At 36.6% G+C, this 27,454-nt stretch overlaps 1 protein-coding gene across 2 annotated transcripts in view; it reads right to left on the bottom strand.

The window, feature by feature from the left end:
* Positions 1-15,235: 15,235 nt before the first annotated feature.
* Positions 15,236-27,454, bottom strand: part of RFX3 (regulatory factor X, 3 (influences HLA class II expression)) — a 262,431-nt gene continuing 250,212 nt past the window's right edge. For both annotated transcript variants that reach the window (XM_004677634.2, XM_004677633.2), the window contains one exon: positions 15,236-22,198. In XM_004677634.2, the coding sequence (XP_004677691.1) occupies positions 21,960-22,198 (239 nt within the window). In that variant the 3' untranslated portion in view covers positions 15,236-21,959. The remainder of the gene's footprint in view (positions 22,199-27,454) is intronic.

Below are 27,454 nucleotides of genomic sequence, written 5' to 3' on the forward strand. Positions count from 1 at the left end.
TTAAATTGAAGAAATATAAGAAATGGCATGTGCTGGAAGAATTTTCTGACCTCCTCCTAAAACAGGTCATTAAAATCTGTTAAACATGCTACCTTCCCCTAAAGCAGATCACATAATTTTCATGACTAAAGGAACCCCCCGCCCATTCCAGAGGAAAGGTGCCCCCTTATTTCCAAAGAGACTAGAGAGGAATCTTAACAAACAGAGCTTTTTGGGTTTTCCTCAGTTTACTGTACTGACTTCTACCTTTTCATCACTTCCACTACTAATTAAACCTAGCATAAGATACTCAGATTCAACTTGGGTTTGGATCTTTATTTCTCTACCTTTGTGACCATGTCATGCTTAATAAGTCTGTATGCTTTTCTCTTGTGAATCTGTCTTTTGTTATGGGGGTCCCAGCTGAGAATTGAGAAGTAGAGGAATAAGATATTTCTCTCCCTTGCTATAAAATGGTTACAAAAACTCCCTTTTCCTGCCCCAGCTCACACCCTATGCTGGGCCTAGGAGTCATTATTCCCTCTCCTTATCAGACTTTGATTTGTGCTAAGGATCAGCATTTGGCTCTTGTTTTCTCAGACAGTAGGAACAATGCTAGCTCTGTAGTTGCTCTCCTGGGTGGAGGTTGAGGGTGGGCCTTTGGAGGTCGCAACTATGAGTTGCTAGCCGAAAGACAATTCTGTTCATTGGTCAGATTCCCAGGTCCTCGGCATCCCCATAGTGTGACTGAAAGAAGGGCAGGGGGACAGGGGTGGAGGTGAATTAACTGTCCTAGCTGGAAGAATATATAAAAGGGAAGTTGGCTCTTAGAGAAGATGTTTTGTAAGCATGTAGCATTTGAAGCAAGAAGATCCAGAAAATTATCATTGGATATATTCAGCTATTTCTATTCTTTGCATTTCCAGAAAAACAAAGCTCTTGGTTACCATATTTTCTAATCCCAAATCATGTGATACCATTTTCAAAAATTGAATTAAATACTTATTTTGCCTAAAAATATATATATATGACAGGCTTAAGAACATACTATTCTAAAATATGGTGTCCTGACATATTAACTATCTTAAGCTGAAGGCTTTTTTTTTTTTTTTAATCACAGAATCTGAAAGGTCACTGACTTCCTCCACATCACCTCTCCTCCCTGGAACAGGTGATAAACTGCCATGTGGACGAACCCCTCTGTCTCCTAATTAGAAGGTGGGAGGACATTCTCATCTCTAGAGATAGCAAATTTGGGGTCAAATAATCTATGCAAACCTTGTTAAACTTACCTTTATTCTTCCTAGTTACTTCTCCACTGTCTTGAAAGAAGCAACCAGGAAGTTGAAGTTACCCCAACTATTGGGAAGTAAACATGGGTTTCCTAAACATTTTCTCTCTTTAGCCCAAACCTCTGTCTTGTTAATTCCTCATAAATTTATTGTTCCTTTGTCTAAATGTTAATAAAATTTCCTGCTTGATTCATTTCTTCTGGTTCCTTCTCTTATGAAGCCTCCCATGCACATATAAAAATTCAATAGAACTTATATGCTATTCTTCTTTTAATCTGTCTTAATCAGTTTAATTTTCAAACCTAGTCAGAAACCCTTAGAGGGTTGAGGAAAACATTTTCCCCCACAAATAATCTTTTCAAGTGTTAAAGATAAGCACATAATAGTAAAACAATAACCAATATGTACTTGAAATAATTATGCACAATTCTCTGTGTATGTTTGTATATGGGTACATGCACATATTGCAGAACTGTTTTTAAAATGTTCTCTCTGATTGAAGGCATTCTGGGTGATATTTTGTTCTCTGAATTGTCCTGTATTCTCCCAGTTTCTTCAGGAAACAGGTATTATTTTGTATATGTTGTCATTTAAACATGTTTTAAAACATTAAATGTATCCACTAAAATCCTTTACTAAAATCCTTTACTTCAGGCGGAGGAAAATGATGCCAGATAGAATGTCTGCCATTAAGAGCTAAGGTCAAGTATGTGGGTAAACCTATAGCAAACGCTGGCCTTAGGAAACAAAACATCAACTGTTTGTATGCAGAAACAAGCCGGAGTCAAAACAATAGGCAGGCTGCATTTGCCTTGGGAGGAGCTTACCAGAGCCACTAAAGCACATTACTTCTTAGCATCCTTCACAACTTACAGTGGGATCCAAGGTGTGAAAGAGAAACATTCAAGCCTCACTGTAAGCGCTCCTTCAATGTCATTAAATTGAGAGAAAGAGAAAGACAGTTTCTGATCACACTTCAAGGAGACATCAGGATTTGTATTTTAAGAAAAGAAGACAGACATGATGCACTTTGGAAAATAGGTTTATCTCTTAGTAACTCAGAGTCAGAAAAACAAACAATTGTAATAATTTAAAAGTAAGCTAGCTTTTGGCTAGCTGGCCAGACTCTACAGCTCACAAGGTTTTAACATGTTCCCCCACATGAAACCAATTTATTGTAGGGAACATGGGAAAATAAAAGTTACACACAAAATATTACAAGGTTTCCTATAATTTATTGTGATATGATATTTTAAAGAGGAGCTTATATTTCTAATTTCATATTTTCTTTTTCAATACTATATATGAACTTCCGTATCTTGATTTCATTTTCCAACATAACTAGTAGCTAAATTATAGTGCATTAAGCTAATAAACGTACAAAATATCCAGCGATGTGGGAGGAAAAGGAACAATGTAATTAGAGAAGACAAATCTGTGGATGTCATAGATTTAAAGAACATCTTTGGAAGTCTCTTTATATTTAATGTTTCTGAGTGAATGAGAAAATAAACTCAAATAATTACGCAAACTACGTGATCCCATGCTTTCCATTGGTTTTGCTGCCTCTTCAACTTGAGCTGGTTATGAACACCTGCTGAGACACTTTGGGGGGGGGGCTGTTTTACAAGGTGGCCTTAATAACTGGGGAAGCACCGGCCAGTGCTGTTCTTATAGTACCCTGCCCTTTTGTGATCTTCCCTGAGAATGGACATTACCACTGGCTAACACCCAGAATCTCAGTACAGTGACTCTGCCAGTCACAGACATTAGTTCCATTCAAACCAGCATCTGTGCAGTTGGCTATGGTCTTGATGTAAGTCTCAGTAGCATTAGTTCCTGACAGGGGTGCCATCTCCCTTTGTCATTCATTCCATTATGTGCTGGTCATCTCTGTATGTAATAGGAGTGAAACTTGTAGAAAGGTGAACTAACACAAGAGAAAGTGGGCAAGGTTATATTTCATTAAAGAAGTTTCCTTAAAAAAATTTTCATAATCTGATTTAGGAGAACCACTAAAGAAATTAGTCTAAATCTAACTGCCCCCCCCTTCATTTATCATTCCCCTGCTCCCCATCAAAAAAGAGATTAAAGAGAGTTACAAGTGGATTTTACTGTAACTTTAAGGGTCAGAAAAGCCCCAACCTACACAAATTGTTTTGGGCAATACATAAAAGAAAAGCTCATCAACACCGTTTATGTTTTATGGGGTTAGTTACCAAAATGTGGTAAGGGCAGTAGTAAAAAAGTAAATATTGGAACATACCCACATTTAAAACATTTAAAAATATTGACTTATAAATGTAATAGTTCACTTTTTTAATGAAAAGTTAGTTTATGCCAGGGATACAATGCCTGATTCAACTTGGAGAAAGTAATGTATATGTAATGTAGCAAGGACAGTCTCTTTAGTAAATGGTATTGGGAATACTGGAGGATAAAACTCTATAATTAACTGAAACTATGCAAAAGTATAAATTCAAAATGGATTAAAGACGTGGAATATAAGACCCAAAGCCATACAATGCATAGTAGAAAGCATAGGTGACATACTCTCTGAGATGGACCTTAAAGATGTTATTTGGGGACTTTACCTAAAAACCAGGAAACCAAAGCAAAATTAAATGAAATAGCAAACTAAAAAATTTGGAAATTTGCATGAAAAAAAAAAAACCTCTGAATGGGAGAAGATATCTCATACATTTATCTGACAAGGGGTTAAAATACAAAAAGAACTTATTAAACTTAGTCACAACTAAAAACAAACAAACCAAGCAGGACATAGGTAGAGAATCTGAATATACATTGTTCCAAAGCAGACATACAGATGGCCAATAGGCATATGAAAAGATGTTCATCATCTTTCATTACTAAGGAAATGAAAATCAAAACAATGAGATGTCACCTCATATCTGTAAGAATGACTATCATCCAAAAAACAAGAACAAGTATTACAGAGGTTGTAGAATGAAGGGAACCCTCGTAAACTATTATTAGTAGGAATGTAAATTGGTGTTGCTGTTATGGAAGCAGTATGGAGATTCCTCAATAATTTTAAAATAGCAATTTCAGATAGTCCAGTAATCCCACTAATGTGTATTTACCTAAAAAATACAAAACCCACAAATTCAAAGAGACAAATGTACCCCCATATTTAGGGCAGCACTATTTATAATAGCCGACAGGTAGAAACAATCTAAATGCCCACAGACAATTGCATAATAAAGATGACATATGTAAACCTGATGGAATATTACTCAGCTATAAAAAGATTCTGCCATGTGCAACAACATAGATGTACCTAGAAAGTAATATTATATTAAGTGAACTAAGACAGCTGGAGAAAGACAAACAATATGATTTCACTTACACATGGTTTATAGAGAAAATAAATAAGCAGATTAACTAAATAAAAGAAAAACAAATCTTTATACTATAAAACCAAAGTGTTGTTACCAGAAGGGAAGGGAGAAGAAGTGAATAATTTGGGTAAACATATAGAATTAAATTTTAGTGGTAAACTTAATAATAATGAGAGATGATGAACATCTTTTCATATGCCTTTTCAATAGTAAAAACCTCGAACATAATATTATAATGAAATGTTACTTCAATAAAAAATAAAGATTATATTTTCTTGGGTCTTCTGAATTTATCATTTGTTTCTTTCATTTCCCCAAACCTTATTACTAATGTCTCCCCTCCCAATTTCTTTTTTGTTGTGTATCAGTGTGACCAATTCATTCCATTTTCCCAAATACTTTCCTAGTTCTATTCAGGACTTTGAAACTCCCGAATACCAGGAATTCTCCCATTTCTTGGCACATGAATATTTGGTGACCTTATTATGGGCTTAAGTCTTTGAAAATCTCTTTATTATTATTGCAGTGGCTTGGGATTCGGAGAAGAGGTATATGCTTGTGTTTAGCATTGTATCTCTAACCAGAAGCCTCATGAGCTGAATTTGGAAAGGCTAGTTGAAATTTTTAGATATAGGATTAAAATTCCATCCAGACCTAGGGTGTAAAGGTGTAGAGGCAATGAGAAAGAGCATACATATTTAAGGAACACATGATGGAGTAAAGGCAGAGCTTCAAATGAATAGAGAAAATGGAACCAGAAAGGTAGTCAGAAACTGATAATGCGTAGCTAAGTAATTAGAATACATTTCTACACACTAAAATAAGCCTTCCAGAATTTTCTTCAGAAGTCAATCAAATTTACGCTTCATGAATGAGAGTCCCCTCAATGGAAGGGCTCAGTTATTTATCACCAACCTCTATCAGGATTTCTTTAAAAGGCAATCCTTCCCTAGGTTGAAGGCAGGACCAGGCAACCTTTAACATTTTTCCCTACAAATAAATTTTGTAAAATTAATGCCATTTTTGCTGCTCTCTCTTCACTAAGGAGGTGTCATTAAAAGGTTGTCAAGTTTCTCACCTTTGACTACTGACATCATGGGTCAAGCAATTCCAGGCTGCAGGAGGATGTCCTGTGCTTTGTAGGATGTTAGTAATATCCCAGCTTCTACTCACTAGCTGCTAATAGTTATCTCACACTGTGACAACTGAAAATGTACCCAGGGGGCAAAATCATCCCCAACTGAGACCACTACCTATAAAGATCATGGTACACAAATTTTGGAGACACACTGCCTAGGATCAATCTGACTTCACCACTCTGCAACTCCATGAGATTGAGCAAGTTATTTATCATCTCCATCAAGCAAAGACTAATGACAGAAAGTATCTTATGATGATGGGCTACTAAGTTAATATATAAGTCCTAGTTATCATATCTGATAAGCACTCCAAAAAAAGTTAGTTACTAACGTTACTAGCAGTCAAAACTGAAAGGCTGGAATCTGAGGAAAAAAACACTCCTCTCTAGCATACTTATAGCAATGCCTTATAAATCCTTCCCCTTAAGGTCCCCAGGGGAATATGGGTGAGCCACAGACCCCCCCATACCCCAAGCGTGTCTGTGGGCCTTCCACAGAGCTCACAACATCCCGGGCTACACACATGTGTTAATCTAATTTAATCTGCATGGCACCTAATGTTTTGGGCCCCATTTTATCTTGGTTTTACAGGTGACAAAATTGAACTTTAGAAAAGTGATTTCACAACCATGTAGTTAGCAGATGGCATGTCAAGGAAAAGAAGACAAGTAAACTGACTGGAAAACTCATATCCTTTGTACCACTTTTCCATAACTACATTATAAGTGGTACCATTTAGCTTCCCAGTGAGATCAATCAAGACTGTTTGCCTTCACAGAACAGCACTCCCCGTCCTTGGCACTTATTAACCAGTGATGACAATGGCAAAGAAGCATATGGTGCTACAATTGACCTTTGGGTAGCTATTTACAGAATGACCATGTTAGGAGCTCTGTGCCACATGGACACCAAACAGTTATTAGCAATTGCCCTTAAAAGGTTTTTAAAATAGCACTTGATAAATATTTAACATCAACATGAAATATGGAATAATAATAGAAACTGTCCCATAGCGTTGTTGGGGTAATTAAATGAGTTAATCTACAAGTCTTTATTGTCACCAACCAGAAAGCATCTCTGCAAAATATCCTTTACCCTGCTGGCATGGCAACCCAGTGTTTCTGCTTTTAGATGTTGAGTATGTCCAGCAACTTCCTAAACAGGGTCCATTACAATTATGAAGAATATCTAAAATGCATGATGTTTGTTCCTCTCTGAGAAGAAATATCCTGACTGTTTTAAAGAAGTGTTGGAGGTTGATAAAATCAACTCCATTACCAATCACACCCCCGCCCCCACCTTACCCCAGTGTTCTGTCTTCATCATCAAGCATTAAGGAGTTATTTCCATCTAGCAAAAATTTTCCATCTAGGCACATTATTCTCACTCCCTTGATAGTTGTAGCAGGTTCAGTATTTGAAAATCTCAGCGATTTTGTTATGTGAATCAGTCCAGTGTGCAACACTGAGTCTAAGGAATCATTAGTCATGATTATACATATTTCCTATTTTTAGCTTTGCTTGGTGGAGCATGTTGTAGTGGTTTTAAAATAGATCTTGGTCTATTTGAACCTTTGTATCTAAATTTATTCTTAAGCCGATAGAAAAATTTGAAGTTGAATTGCCTTCTCATATACCCATGACTATGTATAGTGATCGAGAGTTACTCACAGGAAACAAATAGAGAAAACCCCCACAGGTCACAGGGATTGGACAGCATGATTTGGAGTGACCTTTTCCTCACCAGCAGCTTCTGTTGGTCCTTCAGTTCTGAGAAAAACACCAGTGGGCCAATGGCCCCTGAACATACTTGTGATGCTGCTGCAGACAAAATAACTTTATAATTTAGGTTTTCTAATCAATCTGTCAGCTAGATGTCAAGAAAATGGAAACTTTGAAATGTGCTGAATTTTAGAAAGAGGGTATGCCATTTACAGAAGCTTTAGATCATAGCTCTGACCCAGAATTTAGAGAGGTGGGTACAAATTTCACAATCCATAAACATGGCTTCATTAAAAATTATTTTAATAGCACCCTATAATAGCAATATAAAAGTATTTTTTGATCTCTATTTCCAGCTCCAATTCTTATGGTTAAGCAGAAAACTCAATAGCTACTACCTTCATAAAATAGATTTGGCTTGGGTGGGGGGCTTTGACCTTTTACTTGACACACTTTGGAATGACTTTACTATATTACTTCATGAAAAAACATCCATTTTTCCTAATGCCTAAAGGCAACTCTCTTTGGTCCAGAGTCAGATGAATTCTGTTATCTATGGAAAAACTGCTTGATGGTAAAGTTTTAGAATATTCTAGGTTCTCCCAGCAGAAAACGACATGAAATGTGTTCTCCTCCAAAGGTCACCTTATAAAACCAGTTGTTATTACTGTGTATCTAGACTGTAGTCAAGACACTGAGTCTCTCATAAGATGTAGAAAACTTCTAAACCCCGGTGGCAGAGTGGTGAAGATAGAGAGGAGGATAGACACTAAGTGTGGACATCCCCACTGGTTCAACACCTGAGGACTAATAATTGAGAACCAGGGCAGATAGAGTGGGGAGGGCAAGTCCTGGGAGTAGCTACAAGTCCTCTGACTCTCTTCATTTGTATGACAATGCTTAGCAAAGCACTTCTCTGCAAATGGCTCTGCAAATGGTGTGTGGCTGTAACTATTCCACTGGTCCTGAGCTGTGTGGCATTTTAGATTTTGCAAATCATTCAGGATGGCCATATGGAATCCTAAGTTTAATTGCCTGGGACTGGGCATGTTGGCAGTGGCAACACACCTACCAAGCAAACAAACCATCCTATTTCTGCAACACAAACAGTGTGACTTCCTGCCCAGGCTATCTGCAGTTTCTTAGGGTTTCCCCTAGACACATCCTGTGTTCTTGGTTTGCTGCCAATGATCACACTGAGGTGTACGCATTCTAAGGATCATGGAATATTACTCCTCTAGTGCCCTGAGTTGGCTTGCGTGAGTTGTCTGAATAGCCATGTGAGCAAACAGGAAAAACACTGGCCACTGAGGCCACTGAGAAACATTTCTGCACAGCAGGGACAGCTTGACATTTGGGAGACTGTCCAAAATTTCCTGTTCTAGGTTGCATCCTTTTCTCTTATCAGGCACCCAGAAATATTTCAGAAGACTATTCTTAGTATGAACTTCAACATCCTTCTGTAGTGAGATAGAAGAAATCAGGTAGGCAGGCAACATTCATGTGTGACTACTGAAACATGAACATTTCATGGCTACTTCTGGTTCAAGGTATTACTAAATAATGTGTTAAAAGTTCATCAGGCACAAAGTAACTGTGATGCCTTTCTATAGAAATGCAGAAGTTAAACACGTCAGGAATTAAGAAATTGTTGCGTGGATCATCTCAGATTTTAAGTCAAAAAAGTTCTGTTGGAGAGGTGAGTCTGGACCCCGACTAGTTTTAACATTTCTCAAATTCAGATCAATAAATTATATCAGAGCAAATAAAAAGATAACCGCAACACAGACAAGAATGATGCTAACACCAGAGTCTTGAGTTTTGTTCTTATGGCAAATGTTTTCTCTTTTCCAAAAACAAACAAGACATTATAATGTATATTTTCTTGCTTTTGAACTTTATAAATGGGATAATGGAAAATGTATTCCTTCATGTTTAGCACTTTTTCTTCATATGTTTGTGAGGTTTCTCAAGTTGTTACTTGTACTTGATTTAATTCATTAATGTGTGGTATTTCACAACATGCATAGTCCATAATTTCTTTATTCAAATCTGTTGAAGGAATTTTTTTTTTCATTTTAGTGAGAGTAGGAGTCATTTTTTAGATCAACATTTTTAAAAATTTCTTTTTTCATAATTTAAGAAACAGTTTCCTTAATACACATAATGAAGTGCTCTGAGAATATGTAGGTATGTTTAATAGGTTATAATTAAAATGACAGAGGTGTAATGATATTTTAACATAAGTGCTTACTGTTATATTTGCAATTCATATTTCAAGTTTAACTCTGAGAATTTCATTTGGGGTTTAGAATATTTATTTGCCTTAAGCTCAACTACAACTGATGGCAAATGCTAAGAGAAGGGTTCCAAAATAATCAAATGTTTTGCGAAGTAATCAATTTGTCAGATAATTCAGGATTCTTTGGAGTGTTGATTTTCCTGTACATAAAATGACAAACCGTCCTAGATCAAATATAAGATGATTTTACATTTCTTTCCCCTTGTGAATGGCTTCTAGGGATTTGATTCAAAGCTAAGGAAATAATTAAAAATTGGTTAAAGTTTTCACAGTAGAGTTCAGTGATGTATTCCCAAAATATTTACCATGACTTGACACCAAAATCCAACATCAAGAAATGTGTGTACAGAATATATATATTCAAAATAATACAAATGTACAGATAACCTTAAATAGTGTAATCATTATGTATAATCATAGGAGAATTGCACATTAATTTATGCAACAAATATCTGCTGACTATATTATGTACCAAGAAATGTGTTACACACTGGGATCGAGATTGTAAGGTTCCCTGAAGTCATAAAACATATAGACTAACACAAAGGCAGTAAGCTCTTTGAACACTGACCTTAGTGATAGCTTTGTGAATTATCCACAATGTCAAAGGAAACAAAAGCAAAGATAAACAAAAGGAACTCTATCAATTTAAAAAGCTTACACACAGCAAAAGAAGCCATCCATCATCAAGATGAAAAGGCAACCTACTGAATGGGAGAAGATATTCACAAACCATACAATGAATAAATGGTTAACATCCAAAAGATACAAAGAACTCCTATAGCTCACCAAGAAGAAAGCAAACAACCAAAATAAAAATTGGGCAGAGGATCTGAACAGACACTTCTCTAAAGAAGACACACAGATGATCAAGAGACACTGGGAGATATTCATCATCCCTTATAAGATAAATAAAAATCAACTACAGTGAGAGATCACCTCACATTTTATGTGGCTATTATTAAATAAAACAAGAAAAACAAAAGCTCAAACCTCTCCACTTATGCCAACATAGATGGACCTAGAGGGGACCATGCTACATGAAATAAATCAGAGGGAGAAAGACATAAATGATTTCACTCAGGTGTGGAAAATAAAACAAACGAGGAAACAAAAACCAGCAAACAGGTTATGAGAAGAGAACAGTGGTCACCAGAGGAGAAGGGGTGGGTGGGGTGGGTGGTTTGAGAAAACAGGTAAAGGGCGTCATCTATGAGATTCAGCTGGAAGCTTGACTTTTGGTGGTGATGGTATCGTAACGCAGCCAAAACAGGTGCTGGGATATTAAGTTGTACACCTGAACCTTCCAGGCTATAAACCGATATTACTTCAATAAACAGTTTTATAAATCTGCAAGGTACCTAGAGCTCCAATTCACAAAGGCCATGGAAGAGGATACTGAACTTCTATCCTCCTAAGGACACACCGAGTGTCCGGCACAAGTGTCCAAGCTTCACTCAGGCTGGGGATCGCCTACCTATCAGACAGGCAGTGGCGAGCATGCGACACAGGGCTGCTGGCCACCGTTTTGCCATCAAACCCACTCCTGGCTCCTTCCGGAAGCTTATCACAGAGAACACTCCCATTTTTAAGACCGAACCTGAGAGACAAGCCCCCAAACACATAGCTCTGTAAACCGAGGAGCTCTACTCTGGAGATCTGCAGGACTACAGTAAAACTGAGAAATAGCTTCAGAAGGGTCACCGGCCCCAGGGCCCAGGGCGGAAGCTGCCAATCCTGCCCAGGCTGAAAGTGAAGGCCACTCACCTGTTACAGTCAAGCTTCAGCCAGAGGGCCAGCCGGCATCTTCTCCGCTGCGGGCACCATGTTTTCCCCTCTGTTTCGTGGCTGCGCTCCCGAGTGCCTCTTCAACACTTGGTTCTGGAGGCCACGGTGGTCCTGGGTTTCTGGTCTCACGGTTCCAAAGTCCCAAGAATAAAAGAGTCAGGGTGGGGAAAGTGAAGCTTGCTCGGGTTTCTGCCCCCTTGGCCTCCGTGGCTGGGCGCTGAGGGCAGCAGGCTCCTGGAGGGCCGGGCTGGGCCGCGCCTAATGGTGCGCACCTGAGCCCGGAGCCCGTGGGCACCGCTCGTGAGTGGACGCAGCTGTGCCTGGGGCTGAATGAGCCCCAGAAGCCAGTGTGCAGCACTCGAGGGAGGAGGGCAGAGCGGCTGCTAGGCTGCAGAGAGTGATGCCAGACTCCACCTTAGAGCCCAAAGAGTAAAACTTCGCCTGGGAGCCCCGGGGCCGCCAGGCTCCCAGGCCCGCAGCCTCCCTGTTTTGCAGCCTGTGGGCTTGTCCCACACCACCTGTCATAGACAGCGCATTAAAAGGCTGAACAAACGACTGAGGGCTCTGGAACTCTTTCACTGTCTCCTGAATCGATAGAAAACCTGCCTTGTGCCTTCCTGCCACAGTCTTCTGGTTTGACACAGTTTTAGGGGACACACAGAGGTGCTCCGTGGGACCTTGGACCATTGCGGGGTGGTGCCCTGATTTTAGTCACCAAGGGATACTTCCAATGATAAAAGACTTGTGTCTGATAACTACAGGGGCTTAGACTGGCGGGTCCCACAGGACTGTAACGATCACAGGAAACTCGCCGCCCACAGCTCCCACCAGCCAGAGCGCCAGAGACAAGAAGCCAGGCCTCACTTTGAGGAGGATTCTCAGCTACCCATCATACCGGCCACCAGAGGCAGGGTAGTCTTTAAAGGCTCAGTGTTCACAAAATCATGAAGTTTGGAATTATCATCTTTAATAAAGTGCTTTTCTTTTTTTAGTGTTAAAAGTGGCAAGTGTTACATACATCCATTTTCCACACCTTGAGATTTGAGCGTTTTCTAATGGGTATGTGACACCTGTTGACATTTCAATTAGTGAGGAACATGTAGATGGCCCAGTGGGTTATGCTGTATTGCTAGCCGTGTGGTGGGCTAAACCATCTAACTTTTTGTACTCTGATACGTATATTTCTTTAAATGTTATTTCTTTGAATGTGTCTTTGCTTTTAAGCACCACAGCACTGTATCTTGTGGATAGCTGCCCTTTCAACAGGTATGACTGTGCATAGTTTCATCAAACTCAGCAGTAAGTTTGTCACATGAATGTAACCCTAATGATCAGACCCAAGTTATTTCCAAGAAAAACGTTTCAGAAGGTTTTTGTTTGTTTGTTTTTTTGTCTACAGATAGTGGAGACAAAGAATGTGAACTTAAGACACAGTCTCCCCAGGTAGGGGCAAGAAAGAATTTTAAAGGAAAAGGAAGATGAAAAGGAGATGAAGCGGTCTTTTGATGATGTGTGGAGATATTGGGTGGTGCTAGTCATCTGCACAGATGGGGTTCATGCAAGCACACATGTTGCTTGTTCAGAAAATGGCTGCTCAAGGCCTTCCTTAAGATATTTGGTGTGATGGTGAGGCTGATGTGAATGTCAGGTCACAAAAGAAAGAACTACCCACACTCTGGATTTTTGTGAACGGAGGGGCTGTTAAGGCTAGATAGGGCAATGTAATCTAGCAAACTCCACAGACTGAAATACATGATTTAGTCAGACAACACTGCTTTGCAGTAACTTAAGTGTTCTAACCCCACTGCTGGGGTCAGTAGTGAGCAGCCTTAGCCCTTTGTTTTCTGGTATTGTGAAGTCCTACAATTAACTTACTATATGTTTCTAGGTTCTTTGAGACCCTGGTGGGGCAACATTTTCTCCCAGCTCGTGGTCCCAAGAACTGTGAAGGGCCATTTTTTCTCATTGGAAAACTTAAAAAGTGTATCTATCACAGTTTCAAAAATATTAGCAGGTGACCCAAAGCTCTTGAGTTAGAGAAAATGTTTTGGATCTTCTCACAATTGTTTCAATTGATCCCCAAATCCCCTTTCTTCCAAGACCCATGAAGGATGTGGAAAGCCCAGGTAGGTACTGCACATATAGGGGATGGATGCCACAGTTGCCAGACCTCAAGTTTTAAAAATCCTAATCAAATATTATAAAAGGGCTGCTAGCAAACCTACCCAAACTTTGCCCTAGAAAAGACAATGTCTTTATTATACTGTTGAGGAAACAAATATGTTCTTTATCCCAGAGGAACCCTTTCTCTTTTAAGGCTTTTTGCTACACAGGTGTGTTTGGGGTGTGTGTGTGTGTGTGTGTGGCAGGGGGTATGGGGGTGGGGCGTGGGGTGGGGGGATTGGGCGGGGAGGAAACAGTACAAAATAGATTAATGCAGTTGGTCAACACACATGCAGAAACTAGAGACCCAAGGAAATCACCTCATAATATATGACTTAGTTTTCCATTTTTCTTAGCAATGTCTTTAAAAGAATAGAACATGTATTTTGGATGAAGTCAAATTTATCCATTTAACTTTTAAAAATCATGTTTGGAGTCTTAATCTAAGTATCTCTGCCTGACCCAAGATCTTGAAAAGATTTTTGTTATTTTCTTCTAGAAGTTTTATAGCGTTAGTTTTGAATTTATTTTACTCACAAGCTGACTCATAGGATACTAAGGGATATGAATCAGATTTATGAGCCACTTGAGCTAATACTATATGAAACGTAAGTTAAGAATCCAAGATTTTTTCCCCACATATGGTTATAGCACCATTTTCTGCTGAACCACTTATATACAATTGTATAATACCAATGGCCAATAAATGTGTGGGTCCAATTTTACGTTCTTCATTACATTCCATTGATCTACTTGATTCCGTTGATCTAGACTGTTGTCCATATCACACTATATTGATTACTATAGCTTTTTAAGAGTCATGACTTTTTTAGGTGTTAGCTGCAAATGAATTCAGGAATTAGTCCTCTGACTAGCTATGCTACATCCTTTGAATTTCCATATGAATTAGTCAGCTTATCATTGTCTATTTGAAAAAAAAAAAGTCTGCAAGATGAAAATTGTTTTAAACTTGTAACAGTAGTTGCATAACTGTGCTTGTCAAAACTCACAGAACTGTACACTAAAAAGGGTGCTTTTTTTTGGTATATAACTACATAATATAAAGAAGAAAAAAATGGGCAAGATAACTTCTTAACTGTATTAAAATGAATTTTCATAAGCTATTTCAATCTATGCAAGGAAGTTGGGTGCTAAATATCAATGTGAGTGACATAAAACAAACACATTATGAACATCCAAAAATCTGGGTTTACAATGGAAATGTTGACAGCTTCTGAAATTAAATAGCACTCAGTCACTAATTTTCTTTGAGGGTAAGATTTGTACCCTGCTGGGCTTATAATTTTGTTTTCTCTTTTTGTACTGTTGCTGTGTAAATATTGCCAATTCCATTTGACACAGAAAAGGAAAACAACTTAATTTTGTTTTTAAGCTGGCGAATGGCAGAGCTATCCTCTAGATGAGGCTGTGTAATATAAGCTTCCTGGCAATGATTTTGGGGGGGGGGGAAATCAAGCCATTTCAAATGTATTTGTAACAAGGAAACAAATTTATTGATTTTAAAAGACAAGACACCATTTTGTTTTGAAAAACACAAGAAAGCTAGCCTGAGTTCAAGTCTGAAATATTCAGAAAAATCCTACTAATATCTTTAGTATGTTCCAGTCATTTGTTTAAACAACACACTAAAAGTTAATATATATTTTTATAATTATAAAAGTTCCCCAGTTATTGTACAGTACACAATACAAATTGCCCACAAACTATTATTTAGCTCCTGCCAATTTTGAGAGGACATGATATACTAAAAGATTTAGCATTTCTCACAAAAATCACATCAGGAAATACGTATTTACAAAATCAAATACATTATACAAAAAACCATCACATGTTATTCGGTAAAGATGTTTTTAAATAATTAAAAAGTTTATTCAACTGTAGTCCAAAACCTGGAAAAGAACATTACATTATCTCACACATACAATCTCTACAAAAGTTGCTTACCTCATTTACATAGTATATTCAGTCGATTGTAAAATAAATGTTCAAATATCTCCTAGTGTTACTATGTCTGTGCTTGTGGGACTGAATAATGTAATCTGCCACTTACTAAGTGAAATTTAAATGATGGCACTTAAAAAAAAATACAGTATCTTAAAAAAACACAATGAAAGAAGTTTTTACCTAGAAGGTACGAAAGCCCTGAGTGATAGTAGAATTACTGATTGGTAAGCACTACAATTAACCTAATTAAAAGTTTACCACCCCAGGCACAAATTTCCAAGTTTTCTCAAGGCACTCACTTAAAGTTTCTGTAACCAATGCATTGGTCACCACCAAAGGTCCAAATTGATGATGGAGATGAATAGAGAAAAAAATTTGCTTTGGTACAAAAGATGCTTTTTAAATGAATAAAATTCAATACCTTCTTTATTGGGTCATTAAAAATTGTGTTTAGCAGGTTAAAACAAGGCAATCATTTGTTTAAAACTATTAATTCATTGAAGAAAAATTTTACTTGGTTATCAACAGTCAATGGGAGTTTTAAATTTTTCTTTCCTCCCAGAATCATAATTCTTCTAACAAAGTTTTGTTGTCCTCATTGATGAGCTACATATACAATTCTTACCAAAGGTTTCATTACTCAGGGCTTCCAATCCCAACATCATAATTTATTTAAAAAAACAAAGGAAAGAAGGAAAAATAATCAAATATCAGAACCAAATGAAAGACAAAACACCTTTTTGAAAATAAAACATATTATCAATTACTTCAAATAAAAGAAAAAGAAATCCTAGGCAGTCACTTTGTAAGTGGCTTTTACTATTTAAGTAAAATTGGTAAACTAAACTCAGGTCTACTGGCACATAAAATCACTAGCAGCAATGATCAAGGCATGCAAACTGAGAAGCATTTACAGTAAATCATTGTGAAGAATTCAAAAGAAGAGAGTTAAATTAAAACCCTTTGAGTATTGCATGTTAACACATGAGTAATTTGCATGGTTTGACTTCCTAAACTGCCTAAAAAGCAACGTTTACGCAAACTCGCACTATGCTATGGATGTCCTTTCGCCAGACATCAGAATAGGTTACACTCTTATTTGTGCCCAGCGAGGGCAGCACAAGCACATCTGCAGAGGACAATGCTCTCGTGTTTCTACCACGCAGGGGACAAAGGGGGTCAAGAGCACGCAGAGCGTCCCTTGAACTAAGTCAGCAATTGTGTAAGCAGACTGGTATTTATAGATATCAGAAGCAGTAGTCATAGCATTTTTCCTGACAGATGAGCTTAATATCAAGTGCTTTGCTCTCCATTCTATCTATATATAATCTTTTTGATGAAGCATTAAAGTTTTGGAGCATAGATAAAATTATGCCCTGTATGAAATTCCCAATGATATTTTATGAGACCTAACTCCAAATAGCCTATCTGCCCCCTAAGAGTTCAACTTTTCTTTATCCACTTGAACTCTTTTCTTCCTAAGGCTTCACTTACTTCACCTACACATACTTTCTAAAGCTAAATAAATGAGATCTTTTGTCTGTTTTGGGGAAAAAAAAAACAGAAATGTAACCCTTTCTTTATTATACCTTTTAAAGGCAATCTAGGTACTTTCAATGTGCAGAGATTGGTTATAACATAGGTCCAGAGGCCCATGTATCTGTCCTCCTTTTCTAGAGCCATGGTGTGATGCTAGAAAAGTTTTGTTTTGTTTTTTTTTTTTTTTTCTGTAAACAGTACACTTACTTAGATGGCAGTGAATATTTGGGAATAAATATATCAAGCCCTCTTGAAGAAAATTAAGAGTTGTATATAAAATGCAAGTGTTCAGCATGGAAACACTTTCTCTTCCTATCCCCCCCTTAAAAAAACAGCATAATTAGACATTTGGATATAGAGTATATTTTACCGGTCTAAGTCTAAATAAATGTTCTGAAAGGCTTTTGTCCCCCATTGTATATCTTACAATGCTCAAAGGGTTAATACAAGGCATTACATCAAAGGGGTTTTCTAATACTAGAACTAAGCACTGAATTAATGCTTCTATTCCAGTTTTTCTTAAAAATCACCAAACTTGCAGAAATACTAGGATTCCATTAATTGATTTGCTAATCATATACATGGAGGTTGATCTGATCTTTTGACAAACCCAATTTTTAATAGCACTGCATGTCAACCCCTCTCCCCCATGCTCAGGTGTGATTCATATAAATCACAAGTTATAATTTCAACTTTTGGTGGCTGCTATTTTCTCACCAATTTTTTTGGGGGGGAGGGAAGGTTATAACAATGATCAATTTGTTGTATATAACCACTGCCTCAAATTGTACACAAAGGTGACTTGCGACTTTTTTACTTTCTACTTGTGTCCACACAGGGAGGACCAACATCACAGTGACACACTTTTTTTTTTTCTTTTTACACTAATGTTTCAAACACAGCATTATTTTAGACATTTTAAATATGTCATCTGAAAAATTTTTAATTTGAAAATGCATCACATTAGCACTTCTAAAGAGTGCACTCATGTAAAAAGATTCATGATTATAGCAATGAAACTGTACTCATTCCTGAATGACTTTTACAGCATTCTACAAGAACGTGTTCATTTTTACTTGTCTACCACAAATCAAAGGCAGTCAATGTTGCACACTACTAACTTTAGGTATGCAGTGTTAAAACCATTTTCTAAAATTTATTTTTTAAAGTACACCATCTAAAGAGAGGTGCATGAACCGTGCTATACAGTACAAGAAAAAGCACAAAAAAAGGAAAGCAGATTTCTGAAAAGGCAGTAAGACTTATAGTCAGCCCAAACATAGTTTGGATGAAAATCCTGAAAAAGTGACCAGCAACTTGATATCCAGAGAAAAATTTTAAAATTGGGCCCTGTGTCCCAAGGAGTGGTTCATCCATTTCACCCTATTGTTCACTGGTTTCATGAGTGTAAGTCTTTTGGGTATGATTCCAAAAGTGTATGTGAAAATCAAATTATACCCATGATACTCAATCTTATTATGTAATATCATCTAAAATTTTAAAATAGCCAACATAACTTCCTTACATTTTTCCTCACTGAAAGTATAGCACTTGGTTTATGTAGCTATATTTCATGACTGGTGTTCGATTACAATGTCAAGAAATATTAAGATGTCCTTCAAATGTGTACTTATCAATTAATCTACTTGGAAGGTATTAGTGCATAATTTTTAGAAATTATTTTCAATGAATGAAACAGTAGAAACAAATCACTTGTGCAAAAAGCAATGACTCCATTTGCTCAAATGTAAAAATTATGATGTTTTAATTTTATAGTTTATTTCACAATTTAAGTTTAAAATTTCTTAAGATGTTTATGATTGTGTATGTGTTTATGTGCAGATCTTACTGTGGATGACAAATAACTGGAAGTAGTATAGATCATAGATATTATTTTGTCCATTAGAACAAACTACAATAGTCTTAAAGAATTAATATTACTAATTACAGTCCTAAATGAGATACTATTTAGTGATTCAAGATGAGACGTAATATTTATGAATTCCTAATCCATTCTAATTTAGAATAAACCATGAACAATTGGAAGAAATGTTGCATCCTGGAGGGTCCCTAATCCCTAACTTTCATCAGTCTAAATTTACCCATTAATATTGGATTTCGCTAATGATACAAATATATCCAACATTAAATTAAAGGAAACAATAGCAACAAATACATTTAAAATCATTCAATAAACAAGATGAAGCCAGTAAATACATTTGGTCCAATACAGATATAGTAAATTTTGGTGATGGTAAATAGGGAAAGAAAAATGAAAAATTTAAAGAGTTTTAATGTAGAGTGTTTTGTTTTTTTTAAATTTTAATTTTACCTGTAAATGTTTCCTAATACACAAAGAAGTAGATGCGTGGTCTTTGCAGCTTACGATGTAATTGCTTGCTTGTCTTTGTGTGTGCGATGGCGCAATCCATTGCCTTTTTGGGAGGAAAATGGGGAATGATCATTGAAATCATATTTAGATGAAGGTGATGCCAGGATGTAAGTAAAAACTTTCAAGTGTATGAATGCTTTGTATAATACAATATTTGAATTCACTTTAAAAATTACATCTAAAACAATTAAAGTTTCCTTAAGAAACTTTGTTGATCTTATTTTTTGAGTAGGCTAAGGCAATTGGGCAACAACAGCTGAAATATTCTGAGTATTACCCAATAAGCCATTTGGTATTTTTAACTTTATAGATTGGCTCACCCTCTTCTTTCTAACCCCCCCGCCCACCCACCCTAGTAAAAGTGGAAAGATAAATATCTTGAGTTTAATATAGGCCTCATTAATAGTCTGTAAATAATTTTTGTGCTTTCCCTTTTTTGGCTTTATGTGTTTGTTTTTGCTGATTAGTTTTTTAAACAACTATTTAGATGAATAGATGTGCCTGTTTTTTTGTTGTTGTTAATAATTTGAGTGCTTAAAAGAACCTTGGCTTTCATGTAAATTAAAAAGGGGATGGGCGTATCCTGTCTAGGATCTCACCTTCTGACTTTGTAGTTGACTCCTGCCCATGGGCACGCGCATGTGCACATGGACACACAGACACCGAGACACACAGACAAACATGTAGACTGAAAAGATGCACTTCAATAAGTACCTGCTTATTTTGTTAACTTTCTTAAATTGTAACTAGATAAGAATGGTCTAAAACACATACAATTTTATGTAACAAGTTGGTAATTAAAACTAGTCTGCTATTCCACACCCTTAAGCAATCTGATTTGTAATCAAGTAATATTCAGCCCTAAGAACAAAAAGTAGGTTCACGGTCACTCAAATAGGGAAATTAATCTTGTCTTTTTGTTTTGCTTTGTTTTCCCTAAATTTCCTTTGAAGAACTTGTAACCTGTCCTTAGGTCAGGAATCTGAAAAAGACAGGCACACCTTAAGTGGGTTGAAGAGGAAGTCACATGAACAAAATAAGCCTTACTAAACCTTAGCTTCAGTTCTGTTTTTAAGGCACCATGTAATAGCCGAGGTACGATGATCCCTGATGTACATTCTTCATTGGCACTGGTCCATCCAGCCACCTATCCAAATCCTACAGAAATGGAGTAAGCAACAGTGTGGTGTGCCAGTTACACTGCCTTCAGGTTCTGTTTAAAATTTAAATCCACATATTTTAGAAACCAGGAAATATTTTCGAAGGAAATAATGATATGCAGGTTGCTACATTCCTTGCATTCTATAAATTTTCTTTTATAATAGCAGCATATTGAACTACTATTAGAAAAACGACCTGGAATAAAAGAAAGTCATCCAAATGGAATGGTTTCCTGTATGTCCAGCTCAGCATAAGTAGCATGTACACTTAAAAAAAAAAAAAAGTCAAGTCATGTTTTCAGCGTCAGTATCTAACTATCACAGCCCCACTCAACAGCAGAATGCACCTGTGCAGTGGTCCCAAGTACAGAATCAGTAGTCTTTACACAGAGGAATTGGTATGCAGATAACAGTTAAAATTCAATGTTTAACGGAAGCTTGCATTAACATGGTTTAATAATTATGTACACAAATTATGTACATATTAGCATAATCTTTTTCAATTGTGTCATTTACTCTGAACTGATAAATGCACAGCTTGATTTTTCTTCAGAGAAAAATAGATGACCTTCCCAACCCTCTAGCACTATAGTAAAAATGCTCTGTGTTTTCTCTCCATATTCCAAAATGTTATCAAAATAGTGTCTTGTGGTTCTGTTCAATGAAAAGCACCTTTCAAAAGCAAATTTGATGCATCTGCTGCCAAATGGGCATGCCTCCAGTGTAAATCAAAGAAATTCATTTCTTTTGATATTTCACAGAAGTGCATCTAATTAAAAACTTACACATGAAATCATACACCAAGACTAACAATCAACAATAAAATTTTAAGCTACAAAAAATGTAAATTACTTTTTAATTATAAGAAAACAAAAACATTGACATTAAGTGTAAAAATCCTTCTGGACACCTGAAACTAAGGGAAAACAAAAACAAAAACAAAAACAAAACTCTTACTAATAGGCAAATAATGTGTTTACATTAAAAAAAAAAATCTGGCAAAATACACACACCCATTCCATTTCACAACTCCAAAAAGGTAATGTTCAGCACAGATAAAATTTGACAACAGTCGACCTTCAGGCTTATTAAATTTTCAACTTAAGCCCAATATCAACAGGGTTAATATTAGCTGGGAAAATATACTTTAATATTCTCTAGACTGCAGTGTAGGTGTTTCCTGTAGCACTGCACTGTCTGATAGTCTGAGTACTCGTGACGATGTGCTCACTGTGGATTGGATTCAGTAGACTTGGCTGCACGCCACTCTCCAGGACAGGCTGCATGCAGCCCACTGGAAATGCCTGGTTCAGCTCGGTTTTCTCTCTTTTGGCTTGAGGTTCTGAAGAGTCATCTAGTTCTTCATCCATCTCACTTTCCACTTCACTGCCTTCATCTACAAAAACAAATAATACCAAGCCTATCATCAAAAGGCAAATTAGGAAACAATCTGTTGTAAAAACACCAAACAGCATTAACAAAGTCTTAAGGAAACCATTATTTTAGCTCTTTTCAGAGTACAAAGTTTGTAGATTTTTCTTTCGAAGGATATTATTTGTATCGATTCGCTATGCACACATCTCTAGTTCTTTCAGACAACAAATGTAATTTATTTTTGGTTCATTTATGGTAGATGACTTTAATAGTAATTGGCACTATAAATACTTCTTTTAAGAAAATCTGTAGAATTTCCGAAAGTTTTCATAGTGCATAGTGGCATAATTTGTATCTCCACAAAGTAGTCACTATGCTAAACTTTGGGAAATATACTTAGCAGAAAAATGCTACCTAAAAAAAAGAAGAATATTTTTAGTATCTTCTAAGATCTGTATTAGAGTTGATGATGTTAATGTAGGTGATACTTATGGTGATCCTCAAAATATTTTATATATAAGCAGGGGTTACTGCATAGAATTTATGGTGTACATAAATAGAGATCACAATATTAAGCAGATCTTTAATTTTTAATATAAAATATTACGAAGAACTGAGGCAGTAGTATCAGATTTAAAATGTTCAGGGTAATTCTTTTCCTGGCAACGCAGATACTCACGATTACTAGCTGGTATCAATTTCTAGAAATTGAGCATATTAAACATACCAAAAAAATCATTATAATGGAATACCACTTAATTTTTTTCCATCATGTGCCAGTTAAAATTAAAACACAGTGGGGAAAAATTCCCATACTAAGCTATATAACTGTGTAAGATTCTCCTTAGAGAAGTGGAAAGGATACCTCATCACTGTTAATTTTAAAACAGTGAACAAATATTGCTGTTTTTAACAATCATGTTCAATGCTTTGTTGTTTCCAAAAAATACATATATAATCCTAAGCACTTCATCTGTACCTACAATATACCTATACTTATCACTGGATTTTGAACTATCAGTGACTTATATAGAGTTCAATCTCCATTATACTCTCATCTATGGCATCATGTACAGCAACTAACAAGTATTTCTTCAGTCAGATTAAATTAGATTTCTTCCTAGGGGGTATTGAATCTAGTTTTATAACTTGGAAACACCTGCAGCATAAGTCTTAAAATGCAACCCTCAACATATGTGGACTCTTTGATGTTTCTTCTCTTATTTATCAATTGGGGCAAAAATTATTCAAGAGGAAAGCCATGAGGAATAATAGTGCCTTCATGTATGCTTGTGCCATGCACATTTGCCAGGAACAATGTCTCCTAAAAAATGGGACGTGTAACGAAATGGGTGATCAGATATGCTGACTTGAAGCAGTGTCTACAATGCCTTTGTAAGCCATAAACATAGAAGGTTTTCAGAAGAGGAAAAAGTCACCTCTTGGCCCATTTATTCTACATTTATTCTATCTGGTTACCTTTTTGTCTCTGAGAAACGGACTTGATGATAATACTGAGTTTGTTGGATAGCACATTACAAGGTTTGGTGGACTGCAAAAAGGGATATATTTGTCCATTCAGTTAAAAAAAGTAAGCATTTGCTTCATAAAGGGAGTATAATTAGAAAATGTTTCTATGATAACTTTTTGTTTTGTTTGTATATCTGTCTACATATAACCAAAAGATGTCTGGAATGATTCTCACATGTATTTTTTTTTTTTTAAGATTTATTCATACAGAACTGGGGTACAAGCCAGAGGTGCAGGGGTGGTGAGAGGATTCACCAGAGACAGAGTGGGAAGCAGAACAGGCAGATGATCAAAGTACACTGCTGAGGGGAGCAGCAGGCGGGTCAGGAGAGGTCTGCCATGCCATGTGGGTCTCCTCCGGGGCAGGCGGGGATCGAACTCATTCGGAAGTAGCTTGAGCTTCTTAGTGCAGTGCTTTAACCCGCTGCGCCACCAGGGAGGGCCCTCTCACATGTATTCTTAATGGTGGTATTCTCCTAGGGTTGTGATATGATACTTCACTTTCTACAGGATAATTCTTTGTATTATTTGAAATGCTTGTATAGAATTATTATTACGAAAAAAAATTAAATTCTTATTTTGTGGAATGTCTACAAAACTTGATGATTTCACATTCAAACTTTGGGCACTGAACATGTCAGCTTAGTTGTCTTGAGAAGCAACAAGTCTGGAGTGAATGGGATCCACAGGGTCACATCATTCAGAAGGTGAGGGCAATTCACACTGCTCTAAGGCCCCTCTCCACTCACTCTTCTGTGCCTGAGGCACAGAGTCAAAATAATAACAGAGGTAGCACTGAAAGAATCATTTCAAGCAGAAAGGCAAGTGGAGAGAGCGGGAAATTCCTTTCATCTACCCTATTGTAGATGGAAATGGCAATGGCACAATGATGGCTGCACAAACCTAAGTGCTGGTGGCTACAGTCTTTAGGTCTACTTGTGGCAGACACGGCTCTTATGGCTAGGTGACAAAGCAATCCCAAACAGCAAGCCCTTTCTCCAGTTCTTAAGGGTTAATTAATTCAGTTCCAGAGACATTTTATGTTCCTATAAAGACTCAAAGACAATTCCTAGGACTTACTTAAGGTTATGGGAATTTGGTATACAAAAACTAAAGTGAGGCCCTCCCGGGAGGTGCAATGGGTTAACAGCACAGCACTGCAAGTGAGCCACAGCCGATTAAGTGCGAATTTAATCCCCAGCCCCAGAGGTGATCCACGTGGTGAGGCAGACCTCTCCTGACCCACCAGCTGCTCCCCTCAGTAGCGTACTTCATAGATCTGCCTGTTCTGTTCCCTGTCTCTGGTGATTCCTCTCACCACCGCCCCTGCACCTCTAGCCTTTATCCCAGTTCTGTATGCATTCATAAATACATCTTTAAAATAAAATGAGTTTTAGTAATTAGGTGTCACTGAAATTTACCAAGGGCTGGGTCAGGTTTTTACAAGACAGACTGCCATTCAGTGTTTGGCCAAGTAGCAACACACTGGATCTTTGGGATCTCAGGGATGAGATCCCCACAGGTGCATCATTAGGGTTGCTTTATGTTGGAAATGGCTTTCATTTGCCATCTTTCTTGCTCTGAAATAGCAATTTGGTGTATACATATATATATATATATTTAGCATTATTTGACTAATCCTACAGAGTATATTTGTAGGGATAGTAATTCAGGGGGCTATAATTACCTTTCCTGCTTTGTTATTTTGCATATTACTAAACCAGGAATTATATATGCATCATTGGTAAGCAGAAACTGAGGGTATGACTTGAGAGTGATGTTAACTCATAATTATTCTCCAACATCTTAATGCTTTCTACCACCAAGGAGGCACAGAAATAATGCTGAGTACCCTAATACAGGATGCTCCCAAGAACATTGTTGCACCCCATGTGCAGTTTCCGAAGTCTATCCTTGTGCCTCCTTTTTTCACTGGTCTGGTTCTGTCCTGGCAGGACTAATTGTGTAGCTCTTCAGTTGTGGTGCATCTTGTTCTTTTCTCAATAACTCAATTCCTTAAAGTCTTAAAATAGCTTCACATTTTATTTATTTATTTATTTATTGGAAAGGCCTATATTTTCTAGTGTTCATTACAGAAATTTATACTATCTTTTAGTTCAAGATCTGGCTTTATCAGTCTTCCATTTCTAACTACTGCACTAGAACATAGTGTTTTAGAATGATAATTACAAAGAATTTTTATTGTGTGTCCATTGGGGGAAAAAAAAGTTTTTCAAGGATTTATTTTCATGATTAGGTATTTTTTCTACTGGAAAAATGCAATCCTCTTGTCATTAAGGATAATCGACAGTAGAGAACATTAGGATAATCTAATTTTTCTGAAGAATATATATATTCAAAATAAATTGTACAGATGCATATTTACTACAATGCCAATGGCCACTTTATCAACAGAAAGTTCAAATGCAGGAAAGCCACCTGCAGTGACTTGGCAGGTGCCATGTTTAAATCCTGCTTTCCTTACTACCAAGATACAAGGTATTTCTTTAAAATGAACATTTTAAAAATAGCTAGGAGTCATTTGGTGCTTTCCTCATTCCAATAACTCCCTTTGACTCAGAGCCTAACAGTTCTGGGCTTGACATAATGCTCAAGTCTTTCTATCTTAAGTGAGTGCAACCTGGAAATATTTTGACTGCTTTACTTGCTTGTGACTTTTGTCTAATTGTCTAGTTATCATGTTTAAGCTTATAGGATGAATTAAAATAAATGCTTTTCTTATATATATGCTTTTCTCATTATCTGCATCAATTACTTTACTCTGAATTACATCTCTAAAATATAATAAGAAAAGAAAACTTATCACTGAACCTGAAATCTAATTTTTTTTTTCTTATTTGGTTTTCCCAATAAGGAGAACATAACTGCTTTCTAATGTGGGATGAAGTAACTTTGTATTCACTGACCTAGCAAAAGTAATATTTGCCAACAACTTTTGAGATGAACTTTATTGAAAATCTCTTGTCTATGTATTTTTAACATGTTAAACTATTTTAATATAATTTAATAAAAAGAAAAAAAACAGTACTTTTGCAGGAAAAGAGTAAATAATACAAGGAGAAAAAAATGGGTCATTAGTATAAGATAGAAGTTGGGAAAAATTCAAATTGTAAAAAGAAAGATGACAATTTTATACTGTTTTAATTATTCATACATTATCTGGGACCATCAGCAGTACTTGCATATTTCAAATATTAATACAGCTTGAGTGACTGTATACATTGTAAGATGACATTAAACCTTAAAAATATTTTGATTGTAATGACACAAACAAAATTTATCTAGGTGATAACAGAGTTAAAGCACACAAATCTGTTACAAACTAATTCAATACTCTTGAGATAAGACAAGTGGAATATTTTAAAGAAGAATGTTACTGGTAGCTACAAATGTGGTTGAATTTCTGCAGTGTGTACTAAACAGTTAAAGAATCATTCCAGTATGTTATTAACAAAGTGAGTAATTTACTAACAGTAATTTTCTCCAAGAAATACACAAAATTGGAAAAAGCATAAAAGTAAAGTCAGACTAGCTTTTCTGAAAAATAAACTGCTAGGGACAGAAAAAAAATGTGTATGGGGCTGGGGATATTTCCTTGTTCTTTCACCTTTTTTTTTAACTGAGCTAGCATTTTTATCAGAACTGTTTTTGTGTGTACTTTATTCCAATTCTACTTTTCCCCCAACTCCTATTATTTTTATTGTATGATTTGTAGACCATTAGTTTC

Source organism: Condylura cristata, unplaced genomic scaffold (genome assembly GCF_000260355.1).
Source record: "Condylura cristata isolate star-nosed mole 26May11 unplaced genomic scaffold, ConCri1.0 scaffold00006, whole genome shotgun sequence".
Classification (NCBI taxonomy): Eukaryota; Metazoa; Chordata; class Mammalia; order Eulipotyphla; family Talpidae; genus Condylura; species Condylura cristata.